The following is a 17,230-nucleotide window of genomic DNA, read 5'->3' as shown; positions in this document are numbered from 1 at the left end:
AGTGGGGCAAAGATTATGTTTTAGGTAGAAAACTAGAAATGCCACTTCCACAACTTGTCCTCTCTGTGATCGCTCTCTCCCTGGCTCCAGTCTTCAGCAACTTTGCAACCATGGTCCCTGTGGGACAAAAACTATTGTGAGCAAGAGTGGGGACAACCTGGGACAAAACTGGTGGTACAGCGGTTGACCGTTCGTTAAGCAAGAGGTGCAGAGGTGAGGGAAGGGAGAGCTATGATGAGCTGCTGGAGCGCAGGGGGTTGCTCATCTGCTCCCAGCTGAGCCGCTGGTGGCTGTTTGGGAGGCATGGGAATTTGCAGAGCTCTCTAGGGACATGCTGATCTCTCTTAAAAGAAAAGGCAAGCCAAGGTTGGGTTATTTGTTTGTTTGTTTTTAATACACTTGCTGAAATTTAGGCTCCTAGATGTCTATTTAAACTTCTTAATACATGGCCTGATTTTCAAAGGTGCTCAGCATGTAGCAACCCTCCCACTAACTGGCTTCTTTCTTGCTATGAACTATCCTCAAATAGGGGTTTTGAAGTGTTCTCTTGGCTTTTAACAAGAGATACTTCTTCATCTAATAAAAAAAGAATATAACACCTGCCTTCTCTCATATCAGCCCTCCCGTTGCGTTAGCCCTGCAGCCCCAACCACAGTTAAGCATGGTGCGCAAACTACACTGACAACATGGCCTCGCCTCCTCCCATCCATTATAAACTTTAGCAAGATATCAACAGCATTCAGACAGAAATCACTACTTTAGTGCTTTCCATGGTATTTGGTGGGGGTTGAGTGCAGAGGAAAATGAGTCTATCTGCAGTTATAGTTGCTCCTTCCTCCAGCAGCATCCCAGGTCAGACATGTTAGAAAGGTTTGGAGCTCCTGACCATGGCACTGCCCTGGGTGTTTGGAGGAGCAGGAAATGAGTCCTCTAAAGAAAGGACTCTTCCCTTAAAAAGAAAGAAATAAATGCTCTCTGTTCATTTCTAGGGAGAGCTTTTAGTAAGTTCTTATAGCAGCTCAGGTGCCAGAACTGGTAATGCTGGCTCCCTAGTGAGCCTGCCCTTCTAGCTTGACTGCTTGCATACTGATTTCTGTCGATTTCTTGCATCCTTTCCAAAGCTAGGTCTATGTAAGATTAAGAAAAGCATGATCATTTTTTCCCACTCACCAGCTCCCTCACGCACATTATGTAGTATTTTCCACCACTGCAAGATTACTAGGAAGAAAACTTGCAACAAAATCACATTATTACCTGCCCTAGCTCAGTGTGGCTGTCATGAACTCCTTTTTGCACCTCATAGAAATGTTCCTCCAAAGCGAAAATTTAGTTTGATTGGCATGCTGCAATGGTTTTATCATTAAATATTGGCAGAGATTATTCACTCCCTTATATTGTCACCAAGCAGCTTGCATCTAAATGCAGAGGATCATCTAAATGAGTACAGTCATACCTTTTTGGTTTTTCAGGTCTATTCAAAAGAAAAAGCACTGGAACTCATTCCTGTTTTCTATACAAACTATGTGAAGAGTTCCACCCTCTGCAGGGTGCAACTCGACTCGAGAGGACAAGCAGATCAGAGCAGAGGGGTTGCCTTTCTTGGCTCTCCTGGGGCTGCAACACGCCAGTTGGAAACAGTAATCTCAGTTATATTAGCACTTCAGAATCACATACAAACCCTCCAAAGTTACACCTGACCAGTCACTTAAATACTTGCTTTTCTTTTCACATTGGGATTGTACAGAGCTTGGCAGGGGCATTGGAAACAGTGCTGGACTCACCTAGAAATTGGCAGATGAGAGTCAGTCATGCGGACAAACTAATAGCAGCTAAATACAAGCAAGGGCTATGCTTGATCACTGATGTCTGCTTTACTCAGAAACATGATCTAGGATTTCTGCAGCTTGTCCTGGGCAACATCCTTTACTAAATGTCTCATGTTCTGTCAATTATGCATGATAGTTTAGGAAGGGATTCTTTTAAAGGTAAGCCAGGCAGGAGATCCTACTGGAAGACCTTTTGAGTTGGGCTTGCATTCTAAATTTGCAATGAGGCTTTGGGAAAACCTGCCTTCAATGCATTGCTTTTGGGTGCGTTCATGAGCATATGCAGTTGTTTTTCTTCCTTTTATAGGAGCACCAACAAATCTCACTGCTTTTGCTCAGTAGGCGATAATGATGCACAAATGTTGTGCATCCTGTGAGAAGTCTGGTCCCCTGAACAGGTACAAAATGATTGCTTTCTTCTCTTAATACCGAATTCCCACTGGATGGGATTCATCTCCCCAGCTCTGCTTGTCCAGAAGGAGATTAGAATTAGAATTGCCTCTTCTAAGGCAGCTGTCCAGGCTCCCTCCGTAGTCAGTCAAGATACAGGCGCTGCTGAAAGGTGTCTCATTTCACCTTTCCTACCCACCTACCTTATAATGTGAGCCATCTGGAGGCATCTGGCTGTCTCCACTGACTGGACAGGGAGCCTGGACAACTCATTTGGACCGGACACCTAGGTTTTAGACCATCAGAAGTTAGATGTGGTGAGTCTCAGGAGATTACTTGTTGCCCAGAGGCTTGCAGGCAGTGCAAATCTGTATCAGAAAAAAACTTCTGTAAATGAAATTTGTATATCAGTGAAATATTTTGCCCGTAAAAGACAAAAATGTTGGTCAAAGACAAAACATGGATGTGGTTATTTCTAGGGAGAGCCATGAAAATATTGGTCCAGAAGAAACTAAAGACATAAAACAATAATGTTGGCTTTTGCTTTTCAAGTATTTCAGTGTGTGGTAATATACATAATCTTAGATGAAAATTAGATGAAGACGTATTTGTCACTTTTCTCTCAACAGCCCATTCCCATCATCCTGATGAACATATGGGGTGCTCTGATCACATGATGAACATACACATGCTCCGATCCTGGAGCAAGCTTCAGGCCGTGGGTAGATGATGGATTTTGTCGGGCTTCCCTGTGAGATAAGTGGTGGTGTGTAGGCAAGCAGCTGCATTCCTGGGACCTAAATAAGAGCACCAATGTGCTGCTTGTCAGTGTTGCTGAGAAAGGTACAGCCTGCTTGGGCTCCCTTCTTCCTCTCCACCGCAATAATCCACCCCTGTTCCTTCTTGGGGAACACGCTGGAGGTCAGACCTCAAGGTTTTGGCAGTGTCTTAAAGACTGAAAGGTGCCCAGAGAGGAGCCTGCCATTGTATGCATTGCTCCCAGTGCTCCTGGCATAACCCCTGCTCTGGGAAACACGAAGGTGATGTTCCCAAGACACTGCAGGGATTGCATCCACCCCTCATGCATGGCTGGGGCCCAAATGGTGTGTCAGACCCCCAAATCTGTCTCACTTTCTGTGTCAGGGCACAGTTCCCACCTCCTCTATCAGACAAATAAATCATTTGCTTTGTGTGCTCCAGTGAGTGCCTTGGGATTTGTATCTCCTTTCATTCTGCATGTATCAGGACACTGCTGCCATTTGGTTAAATACAGGTTAGGAGGTCTCTGGTACTGGGTGGCTGAGGAGGGATTTTCTTCTCTACTGGTGCAAAGGCTCAAATCTCATAGAGCTCTTGAAGAAAAATCTTGGTAGCGCTTTATGACTCTTGTTTGCCTTCCCTTTATTTTCTCGAGCAAAATGACAGATTTGGGACAATGGGACTGAATAGGGGGTTAGGTCTGTCTGTTGTGGTTTTTTTCCATGTCTTGAGGAGGGATTGATCTCATTTTGACACCTAATTTTAGAAAAGCCTTTATGCCTGAGAGCCATGAGCAGACCACAGGGCCTTTTCTTGCTGGCACTATGTGAGATTGAACCTAAACTCTTGTCTGTCTCCTTAGCAGTCTGTACTGCCCTTTTAGGTGTTTTTTCAACTCAACCTTTTGCTTTCCATGAAGGAAAGTCTCTGTAACAGAAGCGGGATCCTCTGGTTCCCTCTTTTCCTTGCCTGCCTCCATGCACTGCATGTGGAGGGGTCATGTGTAGGAGACAAGGCCAAGGACTTTCCAAGACCACGTGGTGCCTAGATGCCAGGCAATGCTCAACTGAATGTCACTTTGCCTCAGTGCTTTTCTGAATTTAGCTTTTCTGGCCTGGGTTGATCCCATTTCTCCCGAAGCACTGATGCCAGGATCTCAGCCACCCTAAGTTTCTTTAGTCTCTGGCACCATGAGAGGATGATTCAGCTCCTCAGCTCTGAAGTGCATTTTGGAGGTGCCCTCTCCTCTCTCCCCCTCACTCTTCACTGACTGCAAAAGGTGCTGAGAAACAGAAGTCTCCTGACATAGGTGCTTCTGCTGTCCAGAAGGCCTCTAGGATGCAGTTCCTACATCGCTGGCTCCAGCAGAAATGGAGTTTTGGCTGTTGCCATGGCCTCGTGCTGAGCCTTGCTTTGGAGCCGGGCAGCCTCGCTGCCCTTTTGCTGCCCAGCCACCTCAGCTCTCTGGCAGAGCTTGCTTCACCCGCAGTGGGCTGTCCGTGTGCCCATTTCCCAGTCCGTCCAGGATGGTGGACAAACCCTTCGAGGCGGCTTTGAGTGAAATAGAAATGCAAAATAGCCTTAACCAGAAATGTGTGTTAAGAAGGATCTGTGTTGTGACACTGGGAGATAAAGGAATCTCCTGCAACGCTCCTAAGTCAAAACAAGGACACTCTCAAGAACATCTTTGGGACTGCTGTTATGGTCAGTGACTAAACTTATTTTTTCTTCTTTCTTTTGCCAAAGTATTTTCTTGTTGTAAGTTTATGTTTTTTCAAACCCATGTTCATGCTCTGCATCGTGCTTTAGTCCTGCCTCCTTGCCAGCCCTGCCAGGATCTCCACATCAGGCCCTTCTCAAGTGGCAGAGACACTTTATAGCATGTCACAAAAAAGTTTCCCTTTCTTCAACCTGAATCAAATGCTTCTTCCTCACTTGGAAGAAAGCCGTTTCATTTATTTGGAAGAGACCTTGTGTCTCTGTTTCAAGGAGGGGCAGAAAGAGAAGCAAATTAATGAAAAGCTGAGGGTGGGTTACAAAGACCCGCAGAGCAGACCCCCTTCACAAGCATCCTTGAGATGCCCACCAGGGTGTCCTGTTTAGCCTGATTGATCCTGTAGAGGACCTGCCAGTACTCCTGGGCATCCCGTGTCTCTCAGCCTGCTGCCTGGCATTGTCCCTCCGGGAGATCTGGCACTGATTCCAACCAGACTGTCATTTCCAGGTCAGTCTCCGCATTTCTGCTGACCATGTTGCCTCCATCATGAGATCATGTCTTTCCAGAGAAATCCCACTAATGCCTTCATTCTGCGAGACCGGTATATATAGGGGGAGCTTCCCTGGGGCTGCACTGCGCAGTCCAGCCAAGGCATCGCTGTCTCCCCAGCAGCTGCACTGTCTCCACTGTTCTCCCCTTGCAGCCACAGGTCGCAGCAGCAGCAAGCATGGACATTACCATCCAGCACCCCTGGTTCAAGCGTGCTCTGGGACCCCTCATTCCAAGCCGTTTGTTCGACCAGTTTTTCGGAGAGGGTCTTCTCGAGTATGATCTCCTGCCTTTGTTCTCTTCCACTATCAGCCCCTACTACAGGCAGTCCCTCTTCCGCAGCGTGCTGGAGTCGGGCATTTCAGAGGTAAGGGCCCTTTGGCTTCCTCTCCTTTTCCTTCTTCTGCCCCCTTATGCCTCTGCCTGCTTGTCCCCACCTGCGGCTCACTGGCAGGGGCTGGCAGCCGTAGCCCCGTACTGGGGTGCAAGGGGCGAGGAGGACCTCCATCCCACCGCCAAGCACAGCCTACCCGCCCCTTCTTGGGCATGGAGGGAAACCCTTGCTGGGGAGAAGGCTTCCCTTCGAGAAACAGAAACCCTTTTGGCTCCTGAAGGTTGTTTCTGACACATAAAAGGCTGTCTTTGCTGCCCTCGCACCCACTGGCTGTATGGCGAGGGAAGAGCTAGGCTGCTCCCAGAGTAAGAGCCTGCAAGGGCAGCTCGGCATGGGAGAGGATCCTGCCAAGCAGGAGCTTTCTCCAGCCCCCTCCTCTGCCGCAGGAGCTTGGTGGTTTTTGCAAGCCTGTTCTGGAGGACCCAGGAGCAATTTTCCAAAGGCAGTGTGTAGGAGGAATGTGTAGCTGTGGGGGCTGTGGTCCGAAGCTCAGGGACACCACTGCTCTCTCTAGACCTCTCTTGCTGGTTTCCTCCCAAAGCTAAGACCATAAAGAAACTATAAATTGCTGAAAGGACGAGATGCGTGCTATCAGAGAATGTTACACTGGTTTCCATCCCCTCTTGCTGCTGAGCACAGATGCCCAGTGCATCTGACAGATCACTGAGTGCAAAGGGGTCCCCGGCACAAGAGTAGTGGTGAGAAGAAATGCCTCTCCCCAGAGCAGTAGCAATGGCGCAGATGCTGCTGGTGTGCCTTGGTCCCTGCAATGGGAAGAAGACCCATGGTTACAGGAGAAACTGTGCCGCTGCCAGACCACTCCCTCTCCGGCTTTTAAGCTGCCACGACACTGGCACTGCCTCTGCACTTAGAGCTTGGGTCTTACTGTGTAACAATGTTTGTTTCAGGTGAGGTCTGACCGGGACAAGTTTACAATCATGCTGGATGTAAAACACTTCTCTCCTGAAGACCTGAGTGTGAAGATTATCGATGACTTTGTGGAAATCCATGGCAAGCACAGTGAAAGACAGGTAAGTGGAAGTAACGGTGATGGTGGAGCAACTGGGGAGTCGAGCTTCATTTTCTTTCTTTCCAACGGTCCTCAGCTGAAGGAAAAAAAAAAAAAGAATATGCCAGAAGAAGGAGTTATTTATTGATTCCATTATTGGCATGGCCTTTTCCCATAGAGCCCTAACGCGATATCTGACAATAACGAGCTAATCCACTCCTCTTTTGTTTATTTTCAATCATCATCTTCCATAACCGTCAGATGACGATGTCCATTGTTCACTAATAACACTGGACCAGACAAAGAACATCATCTGGCGCTGCCGAAGCATGGCTGAGTTTTCATAAGCCAGAACCGTTAGTGAAAACAGAGTTTTCATATGCTGATCTGGGAGAGAAAAGCAAGAGCAAACAAAACAAAAGAAAAACAACTGAATGCCTCAGGCTTGGAAACTTTTAACACGTATGTCATGGAAATATCTGTGGGGGTCGAAAAGTGAATTATACCAGCAGGGGTTTAATTCTTCTCATATACTTTTTTGGCCAGACAAAGCTCTAGCCTGGAAACAGTATGCATTTTTTAATATAGTTATTTTTTCCAGAGGAAGAGAGCAGATATTTTCATGGACGACTTAAAAAAAAAAATCATTTCTCATTCTTTTGGCCAAAAAAAAAAAGGGGGCCAGGATTGTGTACTTTGGCTGACACAGCATTGCTGCCTAGTAAGGAAATACATGGGCGCACACACGCGCATTGCTTTTACCTTCCCAGAACCACAGACTTTGTCTCCAAGCATCCTTTGAAATCTGAGGGCCCCTGTCCAAATCAAATCCAATCTATAATACGGCCAAAATCACACCCTGCTGCTCTTCTCAGCTCTTGCAGCTTCAGGGACATCAGAGGGGGACACCTGCCCCTACAAACCTGTAATATAGAATAAAAAGCAAAGATGTGCCTGGTGATACAGTGTCACGATAAGCCAGAGCGAACGTGGACCCCCTCCAGTGGAGCTGTGGGGTTGGGTGGAGGGAGGCACAACGTGGTGCCCAGGGGGTTTCTGACGGGCCTTCCCCCCTTTCCCCACTGCCTCTCAGGATGACCACGGCTACATCTCCCGCGAATTTCACCGCCGGTACCGCCTGCCCGCCAATGTGGACCAGGCTGCCATCACCTGCTCCCTGTCCAACGATGGCATGCTGACCTTCTCGGGTCCCAAGGTCCCCTCCAACATGGACGCCAGCCACGGCGAGCGGCCCATCCCCGTGTCCCGCGAGGAGAAGCCCACCTCTGCGCCTTCCTCCTAAGCCTGCCTGCTGCTGCGGTACGCAGGCTGACACCGTCTGCAGGTCTCATTCCCAGAGCCATTGCATAGATATCAGTGAATATCTAGAGGGGTTTATTTTGTTGGTTCCCCCCCCCCTTTGTTGTTTTGGTTTGTTGGTTTTTTTTTTCCCTTTCCCTTGGATGGGACGAGGGGCTGGGTGAGCGGCTGGTGGACTTTGAAGCTTAAACCTGCAAGCTGTGCTGTGGGGATGGCATGGATGGCGCGTGCTGCCACACTGTTGTACTTGCTGAAAGGGTCTTCGTCCGGTGCTGTAGTCCATGACCACCATCAGGTAGGAGGGAGTGCACAAGTAACACTGACTCCTGGTGCACCAAGTCTTGAGGCGAGGCTTGGAGCAGGCAAAAAGCCCTGCAGACTTGCTCTGCCCCAGGCAGAGTTAAACTGGTTACTCTTAAAAAAAACAACCGACAGAGCCAAGCCCCACACCTGAGATCCTGCATACATGTGATGAACGTGCCACGAGTTCCTTGCAACCGCAGAAGAAATAACATCATCTTTCCTTCGGGGGTTGCAACATAGATTTTTTCTTCAGCAAAGTGTTTAAGTGTATCTGTTCACACCACTACCCTGTCGTTTCCCTTAGGGACAACTGACAGCAGGACAAGCATGTCTTTCCACTGTCTCAGTAGGCCCTCGAGGGAGAGAGGGGGGCTCACCGCTGTGCAGAGGCTTCACATCCCCAGCCAGCTCTCCCCAGCCTGTGCGTAACACACCATCTTCCTTGCTCTCGCTGTAATTCTAGGGTAGCTCCACCTCTTCCACTGGTATCTGGCACTCAATCTGAGAACGCGGTCAGTGGCGGTGAATAAAGAGATATAGGAAACACGCAATTGGCTTTGGGGGTTTCATTTGTTCCTTTCTGAGGCTTTTGAAGTTGAAAGGTTAGCGTGGTGCCTAACACCGCTTGGAGGACGTGCTTTCCACTGCGGGAAGTACATTTCGTGATGATGACTTGCCCTTTCTTTCATGTTCCTGTTATCCTCCATGCAAGCAAAACAAAAGGATCAAAAAAAGAAAAAGATTCAACAGCTCAACAACCATGCCGTTTCTTGAGTTCACTGTGTCAGTAAAGATGGCAATGCAGACCTCATTTGCATGGTACAATGTGAAGGATTCATCTGAAATGAATGATTAAAGCTGTTTGATGGCAGAGGGGGTGGGGTGTAGGTACTAGCTCCCCCTGCAATTACCATGCATGAAACCCATGGCTCCCAAACCCGCATAGATGTGAGCGATCGAGACTGGAGGTTTCAGCAGTCATACTTGGCTCAAATAGCTTTCCACACAGATGGAAATCTGGGGTGTTTAGGACAGGCGTATCATCACTGATAACGCCTCATTCCCATAATTAAGCCCATAGGTAAAATCAGCTTGGACAGTGACTGCTTTTCCTCTCGGTAGAGAACTTCACATCCAAGACATGCAATGTGAGGTGAAGCTTCTGAGGTCCACCTTGGGTCCTAAGAAGAGAAAGTCACTGCTTCCCTGGGAGCAGACAAGTTTGTCTCAATCAACATGTCTCTGGGTGCTCCCGGATCACGCCTACAAAACAAGGCAGAGCAACAACAAAACAATCACATCTTTCCCAGGAAAGAGCACAGCTCCATGCCCTCACTGGGAAGTGAGGACAGCTGGAGAAAGAGTGTTTGCTCTGCCAAAAACATGAGCCCGCCAACCTCCTCCCCTTTGCTGATGATTAGCTGTGAAAGAGAGAGAAAATACGTGCAGGGTTTTTTTCACATGGCGTGGGTTTAAATATTAATGTCAGCCATAAACACAGAAGCTCTGGGCCTATTTAAATTAAAAAGCACTTTCTTCTGCCACATCTAGGCCAAAACCCAGGGAAAGCTGGGATTCAGGAGTGAGGACATTGCCCCTTATCTGGAGAAAGTGAGTGTGCCCCGGGGCTCAGCCCTGTCCCCAGCCTGAACCCCCTGAGGCCAGGGGTGCTGGGACTGTTACTGGGACCAACATCACAGCATCTGTGGCCGTGTCTGCCAGGAACAGGGTGGCTGGGGGAAAGCCAGGGAGAAGGGTAAGGCTGCAGGAGGGGGGAAGTGCTGCAGAAGCAGGGGTGAGAGGTAAAGGAGGGAGATTACTCTCTGGTAATTAGAAAGCAAGGGATCCCCTCGGCATCTGACACTATTTCAAAGCTATTTTTTACTGAGATTAATTATTAGGCAATTCCAAAGCTTTCTACCAATAAATGTGCAGCCTGTTGCATTTTCATCTCCAGGGGAGAGGCGTGAAGGAGCGCGTTTGGGGGAAAGGGCAATTTCATACCAGGAGCGAGCCATTACTACCAGCGGGGAAAAGGCATTTTAACAGAAGCTGCCTCTTGCTGCTTTGCCTGGTGCTAATGGCCCCCGGCCTCCGCTCCTTTCCCCTCAGAGGCATCTACCCTCTGTGTGCTGACATCCGTCTTCTCCTTGGCACAAACTCAGCAAAGCCAGGAGGAAAAAAACCCCAAACCCAGACACAAACATTTAGATCCCAATCAAACCTCTCAGAGACATAAAAATAGGGAAACATATTTGGAGCGTCGTCTGCATGCAGACGTTACCTGCAGGTGTCTGAGCAGTGTGTCTGTCTGTCTGTCTGACGAAATGACAGTTGAACCAGTTTTAGGTCCCTTTTTCTGTCTGGATGGTAGGAAAGCAAGGGAGGTCCGGGGCAAGCTGGGAGCAGTGCAGAGGGGGCAGCGATTCTTGCAGTGGCTCTGGTGCTGCAATGCAGCGGGTGCTGAAGGACCAGTGCAGCCCCTTGCTTTTGGGGCAAATCCTGGGGACACTAGCCCTCGACTGTCCCACTGCTCTGAGAAGGGCTGATTTTGAAGCCCTTTGCAATCCATCAGCTAATTAAAAACATGAGCGGCTGTTAAAAGCCTCTGTGTGAGCACCCGCCGAGCAGCTGGTGTTGTTTAGAGTAGGGCAGGGGGAAATAAGTTGCTGAAGACTCCCCTGCCTGTCCCCATGCCCAGAGCTTCCTTGGTCCTGAGGGATTTGTCTGCCCACGGAAGAGCTTGAGCATAGGCCATAACACCTCCCTGCTTATTAGTGTCTATGTCACGCAAAATACTTCACATTTCTCAAGCCCAAAGTCTTCCTAGTCACATATTCTGAGATACTACTCCTCTTCTGTGCACTTGGCTCTGCAAAAATTATTGTTTCCCTTTGCTAAGATTAATTTTTCTTTAGAGAAAGTCTTGTCTATGATCACGGTTTCAAAGAGGAGCTCTTCACCGCAGCTTTCTATGCAAATTCACCTGTTAATAAAATGTTGCTAACACTGTTCAAGGATTAACAAAATTTCTTGGAAGTTTTTTGGTTAGAAACTCAGTTGATGATTTTATCACAGAGAGAAAGTCAGCGAAGGACCCTGCCTACGGGGCACTGAAGGCACCTTCCAGTGTCTGGGCAGTTTGATATAGGGTGGCCTGTAACCAGGGGTTTCTGCTCAGCGTGACTGTTCATCCTTATTGCTCTACATTTTTATTACCTGCTGTCCGTTTCCAGTCAGAGTGCTAAACTTGCTTGCCTATAGCAAAGCAGAAATGACTGGAGCTTCCCCTCCAGAGAAATTGTTAAATGGTCCTGAGAGGGATGCACCAGACAGTGGTCCACGGGCATGCATCCTCCTCCAAGCAATTCCCCCCCCTCCACAGGCCCCAGTGACCCAGTGGTGGTGGCAGTGATGTGGGGGACAGCAGCAGCTCCTGCTGCTGTACCTGCCCCCTCCCCTGCTTGGCGTTGCACTGCTTGGGCAAGGTACCCTGGTATCCCATTTTCTCCAAGAGAAAGCTGGGAGCAAGGGCTGGCAGGATCCAACCTGACGGGAACCTGTCCTTGAGCATCTCGGGCCAGGGCTCTCCCTTTGTTGCCTCTCTTGACAGTGGGTTAAGGAGGACCTCCCTCATCCTTTTTTTGGGAGAAGGCACACAGTGTTCACACAGCTCTCTCTGCAAGGGCTCGGGCAATCAGCAGATGCCTTATTCCCCCCCCCCCCCTCCCCCCTTGCCCCTGGTTTATCCATTAGTTTTGGACTTTTGTCCCGTGGCTTCTGGCAGAAGGACAGCCTTGGGGAGAGGGAGGGATTTCCCGGCAAAGCCGGATCCCCGCAGGGTGTCAGCTTTGCCCACGCTTTGGCACACTGAAGGGCTCCCTTTGCCCCCTCCCCAGGTTTCAGCATCTCCACAGGGAGGTGGGAACCCAGGGCACAGGGCAAGCAGGCACATGGACCAACGAGGGTTGCACAACTCTGGCATTTCTTGGTTTCTGACTGATTTGCAAGTTAGCCAGCATTACATAAAGATCGGGAGTAGTCTGAAAGTTTACAAGCCCCCTTTGTTTTTTTCTTTAAAGCAAATTCTGTTACATGAAACCACTATGACCCCTCATCTCCTTGGCAGCGTCATTAAGATCTGGGCTCTGCCACACGCATCTCTATGATTTGAGGTTAAAAAAGCAGTAACTGCCTCCATTGGCAACAAAAAGGGCTCTAAACACGTCCAAACCCCCCCAGTATTCTCTCAAAGGCATGTAACACTGACACATGTAGCACACCTCTGAAGTTTATCACTGTTGTGTCAGGCACATAGATTTGGGAGACGCAGCCAGAGGAGACTGCGATGACGTGGCTCTGCCCTCCCTAACCCAGACTTTGTCCCTCCAGTGTGACTTCCTGTCAGGGCTGGCTTGGAAAACCACCAGCTCGTGTGAGAGGAGCAGGTAACTGCAGAGTCCCTCGTTTCCCGGCTCCTGATCTGGCCGCGGGGCTTTTTGCCGGGGAAGTACAGTCAGGTACAGCCCATGTAGCAGGGCTGGAGCAGGGTTACGTAGCTGGCGCTAAACTTGCAATTAATTGTCACCTTTAAGGAAAAATGTGAGGTTGGGACATGGTGCAGGGTTTTGTGACGTATCTTAGAGTGTAACATAAGCAGATAAAATGAAGTCTCAGTCAGAGGGGCTGAGGCGAGATGATGGAGTGATGTAAGTTGACCAGAACTCAGGATCCTTGTCCCTGCCTCAAAGGCCATCCTCCAGCTCTCTTGCAGAGACCTACCACACGCTATGAGGGCCCTGAACTCTTCAGAAATTGTTCTTTCTGCTCGGGAAGGGTGGGCTCAGCCCAGCCTGGAGAAGTTTCCCTGCCTCAGCAGAGGTGACGGCAGATGGGCAGGGGCTTGGCAAACCCTGGCACTGCTGGGGAAATCCCTGCCAGCCTCCGCTCATTGCCCTGCAGCTCTGCCCGGCTTGTCCTTTCACAGCCCACGTTCACCCAGACAGCTGTGGGGATGGGGTCCCAGCAGGCACTGCCACCACCACATGCAGGGGGGAGCTGAGATGTAAATCAGGGGGAGTGTGACCACAGGAGGGGGCAGAGTGGGAGACACACATCACCCACCAGCTCAGGACCACTGGGAGAGCCATTGGCCGCCACCTACAGATGTCTGGCATGCCTGGCAGGGTGGCTGGGACCTCCAGCGTGCTGCAGAGCACATAGCTGTAGGAGATGTATCTCCTTGGCAGGGCAGGCGCAGACGACGACAGGAGCTCTTTGGGATCCTGACACAAAGGAGCAGTGCTTCCTGCTGTGCCCATTCCCCGCTTTCAAACCACAGTGTGCAAAGAGGTGGTCTACCTAAACTGCAGTGACAGTGACGAGGAGGTCCAAGGGCCATGGGCAGTGAATTGGCTGCTTTGGGTTCCTAGGAGAGACACAGCTACCCTTGGGGTATAGGCAGAGGCTGATCTGCAAGAACCAGTGTAGGGACTGTCCTCCTTAAAGCACTCATTGCTTCCAGGGTGCGCTGGCATATCTTGCTGGAGCTATTTTGGGATGGTTACTCAGTCTGTGTAAGGGTCCTGAGGTAGGGAGGCCCTGTGTGTGGTAGATTCAGCAAGCAACCTCTCAAGGGGTGCATGGGCAGCAAGCCGTTGCATGGGCTGGACTGGCATGTCCCAGGGGAACCAGTGACCCAGCTGGCAGTCGGGTCTGTGTTGGGAAAAAGGGAATTTCTGTGCTTTACTTGCAGTACTTTCTCTGTAAAGATTTCATAGTTGGTCAATCATTTCATTAACCTCCAATCAGGGGAAGAGGTACGCAGCTTAATGTAGAGTCTCTGCTCTGCCTCTAAGGACACCACTGTAGTAAAGATCTGAACGCATATGTATTTCAATGTACACAAGACTTCGCATATCTAACATCATATTTGCACACATACAGTTTTATTTCCTTGATGTTTTAAATGCTGTGCTGGGAGATGCCGTACCAAAGGATTTTTACATACGCATCTGACCATTCCTGCTTTCTTTCAAATAAACCGACCCTGGCCTTGCATCTCGGTCCTTTCTCGGCGGGCTGATGCTCTCTTTGCTCGGCCGCCCTGGGGGGCCGGTACCCGGTTCCGCTCCTCTCCCGGCGCCTGCGGGAGGCCCTGGGCCGGCAGCGCCGGGAGGTGGCAGCAGCCCCTCGTCTTTGGGGCTGGGTGGCCTCCCCTGCGTTGAAAGAAACACCCAACTGAAAGGTCGTGCTCGGTATTTTGCAGAGCATCTCCTGTATGTTCCTCCAGAGACTGTTTTTTTTTTTTTTTTCCTTTTTCTTTTCTTTTTTTTTTCCCCGCAGCAGTAATTATTTCAGTTTTCTTTTTCCTTTTTTCTTTGACAATGTGCTCAAAAGGAAGCAGAGCATCACCATTGTCCACACTGTCTCGGTTTTCCACCCACTCAGGCTGATGTCAGCCCCTCACCGCAGGACTTAATGCACTGCTGTCTGCCCTCCAAATTGCTAATTGCAACGCCTTTTCCTTTTTTTTTTTTTTTTTTCCTCTGCTGGAGAAGTTGCTTAGAGCCAAAGCCTCGCTCCCACCTTTGACAGCCCTTTTTCTCCCCATTGAGCCCTCCTCGTGCCCAGCCGTGCTGAGCTGTGGCAGTGCCTGGAGGATGGGGCGTGCAGGGTCACTCTGCCACCAAGCTGCCGGGGTGGAAACAAGGAAGAGGTGAGGAAGGAAATGCTCCCCCAAACTGTTTTGCTCTGCCCGCATGCAGGCCGTTGCCATGCAGGAAGCTCTTGTCAAAGGGATCCCTTTTCATCCTCCCTTGACCCTTGCAAGAGCCTGGGACGCCCAGCTGAGGTCTCGCACCGGAGCAGCATTTGGCTCCGACGGTGTTTACATTGAGATAACTCAGCAGGCGTCTGTCGCCAGAGCTCAGAGGTGAGCTATAAAGACCTTCGAAAGAAGCCTGCTTCATAGTTTTCAGTGCAGACTAAGGAAGGTCTCGGGTTTAATTTCCTGCTTTTTTTGTTGTTGTTTGTTTTTACTTAAGCAGAAATATTTGGGATGTCTAGCTTGTCTCCGCTGGTTTTGCTGGAAGGCTCCTTGGGAATTTCAGAGGATTTGTATGAACTCTCTCGCGCTGTAAACAAAGCGTGTCAAATCCTTCCCAAAGATGCTAATTTTCCAAAGCATTCATTAAAAGGCTGACCTTTCTTCTCCAATAATTTATGAACTACCTCCAAACAGTCCATGAAACAGTAATGCAAAATGTCTGACTTATTTATGCGCTTCAGAGGGCCATAGGGGTAAGAAAACCTATACACAGCTTTGTTTCAATCTCTGGATATGTCATTATTTCCCTTGTGAAGTTCGCAACTGTAGAATATATGACCCTGTCCATGGGGCTGAAACGAGGAAGCCCAGCAGGCTCATTCAGCCTCTATGGCGTTTTGGCTTGCTCTGCTGATTTCTGCTTCTCATTGGTTTTCAACATGCCAGCTCAAAGTCTCACCTGAATTTAATGCAAAACAAACACCCTGTCACATCAACACAGACAAAATGGAATACGATGAACTTAATTAGCAATGGCAGGGTGATTCAGTCTGAGAGTCTGAGAAAGGATTTTGTAAAGAAAAGTGATTGTTCACAATTTTTTTGCAAGGCAGGAGTTTCTCTAGCAGTACACACCAGAGCCTTGTGCCTTGTAAGCCTGCCAGGCTGGATTTTCTCTTCCAGGCACTACTAATGCCCTATCACTTTATCTTATTAAGAAAGAGAGTGTGGAGAAAGAGAGATATAGACTGGGATGCATGGAGGACTCAAACAAGAATTGTTACCAATGAGTGAACTGGTGAAGTTGTCTACAACAAAGATTTCCATCTTCCTTGGAAAAAGCATCTCAGCCACACTCCACCTTCTCCCCTGGGGAGCAGACAAATAACTCAGAGACAAAGTCTCTGGCTAAAGCAGTAAGTATAGATCAACTCGTTTGTGGTTCAGTAACACAAACTTTGAAAAAAACCCACCACAACAGAGGCTATATGTGTTTTTCATCTGGTTCCTCCTTTGACAAGATAAAGCTCAGGAGCCACTCTAGCATCTGAAATACTTGTAAGTGCTCTCCAGCAGACTGTAGCAGAAATCAGTGTGTGATCGTTGTACAGCTGGACTGTACCGCTCTCCCTCCCTGCAGCTGATGCTCAGAGTCTGCTGCTGGTGGGGGCTTAACTGTCATTTAAGCTTCTCAATCAAATTTGTGCCTGGCAAATTGCAGAAGGTAGCTTCACTGCGTGACTTGACTATTTAGGTCCCTAACCAAGGAGCTGAAAATGCATTCATTTAACTGAGAGATTAAAAAACCAACTAACCAAAACAAAACAAAAAACCAAGACAGCAGAGTCTGACAGCATTTTACCTGTAAGTGTTGAAGTAAGACAGCATGAATAGAAGGAAAACCACATATCCATAGTATTTATGATTTCATTTGCACAGGCCTTTCTTCGCCCACTGTTGCAGGAGGGGTTTGTATCCAGTGATGCTTCAGTGAGAGGGAGTCCATCTGAGGTGAGCCCTTACTGTGGTGAAAACCCCTCTCCTTGTGACCCCCACACTCAGGGGCACAGAGAAGTTACTCACCATGTGTTTGCACCACAGAATAAAGTCCCCCAATAAATCAGATGTGAACTCACGTTTCTCAAGCATTTGAGGTGAAATGCTCTTGGAAGAGAACCAGACACCGAGGTCTCCAGCATATTTTGCTGTAGCTGCAATGTCTCAGGACACAGCCAGGGCAAAGTGTTGTAGACTGAGGGAACATCTTTCATTATATCTTCTAGCAGAGCTGGAAAAGTTAGAGGAGATTTTGGGTACCAAAAGCAATCTACAAGCCAGTGAGGGCTTTGAGAGATGAGCCTTGACCGTGGTTGTTCCGGTGGGTTAGACATTACCCCCTTCCACTGCTGTACCC

The 17,230-nt window shown here is 48.9% G+C and overlaps 1 protein-coding gene across 1 annotated transcript; it reads left to right on the top strand.

Annotated features, from left to right (window-relative positions):
* Positions 1–5,419: 5,419 nt before the first annotated feature.
* Positions 5,420–7,947, top strand: CRYAA (crystallin alpha A). The gene is made up of 3 exons (XM_009959760.2): positions 5,420–5,608; positions 6,544–6,666; positions 7,738–7,947. The coding sequence occupies exons 1-3, from the start codon at positions 5,420–5,422 to the stop codon at positions 7,945–7,947; spliced, it is 522 nt and encodes a 173-aa protein (XP_009958062.1).
* Positions 7,948–17,230: the final 9,283 nt, after the last annotated feature.

Source organism: Leptosomus discolor, chromosome 1 (assembly GCF_034619465.1).
Source record: "Leptosomus discolor isolate bLepDis1 chromosome 1, bLepDis1.hap2, whole genome shotgun sequence".
NCBI classification, from domain to species: Eukaryota; Metazoa; Chordata; class Aves; order Leptosomiformes; family Leptosomidae; genus Leptosomus; species Leptosomus discolor.
The sequence above is the reverse complement of the archived record's forward strand: the minus strand, read 5'-3'. Positions and strand labels throughout refer to the sequence as shown.

What these genes read in the sequence shown, in the direction of transcription:
- CRYAA (XM_009959760.2), top strand. Translation starts at nt 5,420, where the DNA reads ATGGACATTACCATCCAGCACCCCTGGTTCAAGCGTGCTCTGGGACCC. An exon ending in TGGAGTCGGGCATTTCAGAG is followed by an intron (nt 5,609 to 6,543) that starts GTAAGGGCCCTT and finishes TGTTTGTTTCAG; the next exon opens with GTGAGGTCTGACCGGGACAA. An exon ending in GCAAGCACAGTGAAAGACAG is followed by an intron (nt 6,667 to 7,737) that starts GTAAGTGGAAGT and finishes ACTGCCTCTCAG; the next exon opens with GATGACCACGGCTACATCTC.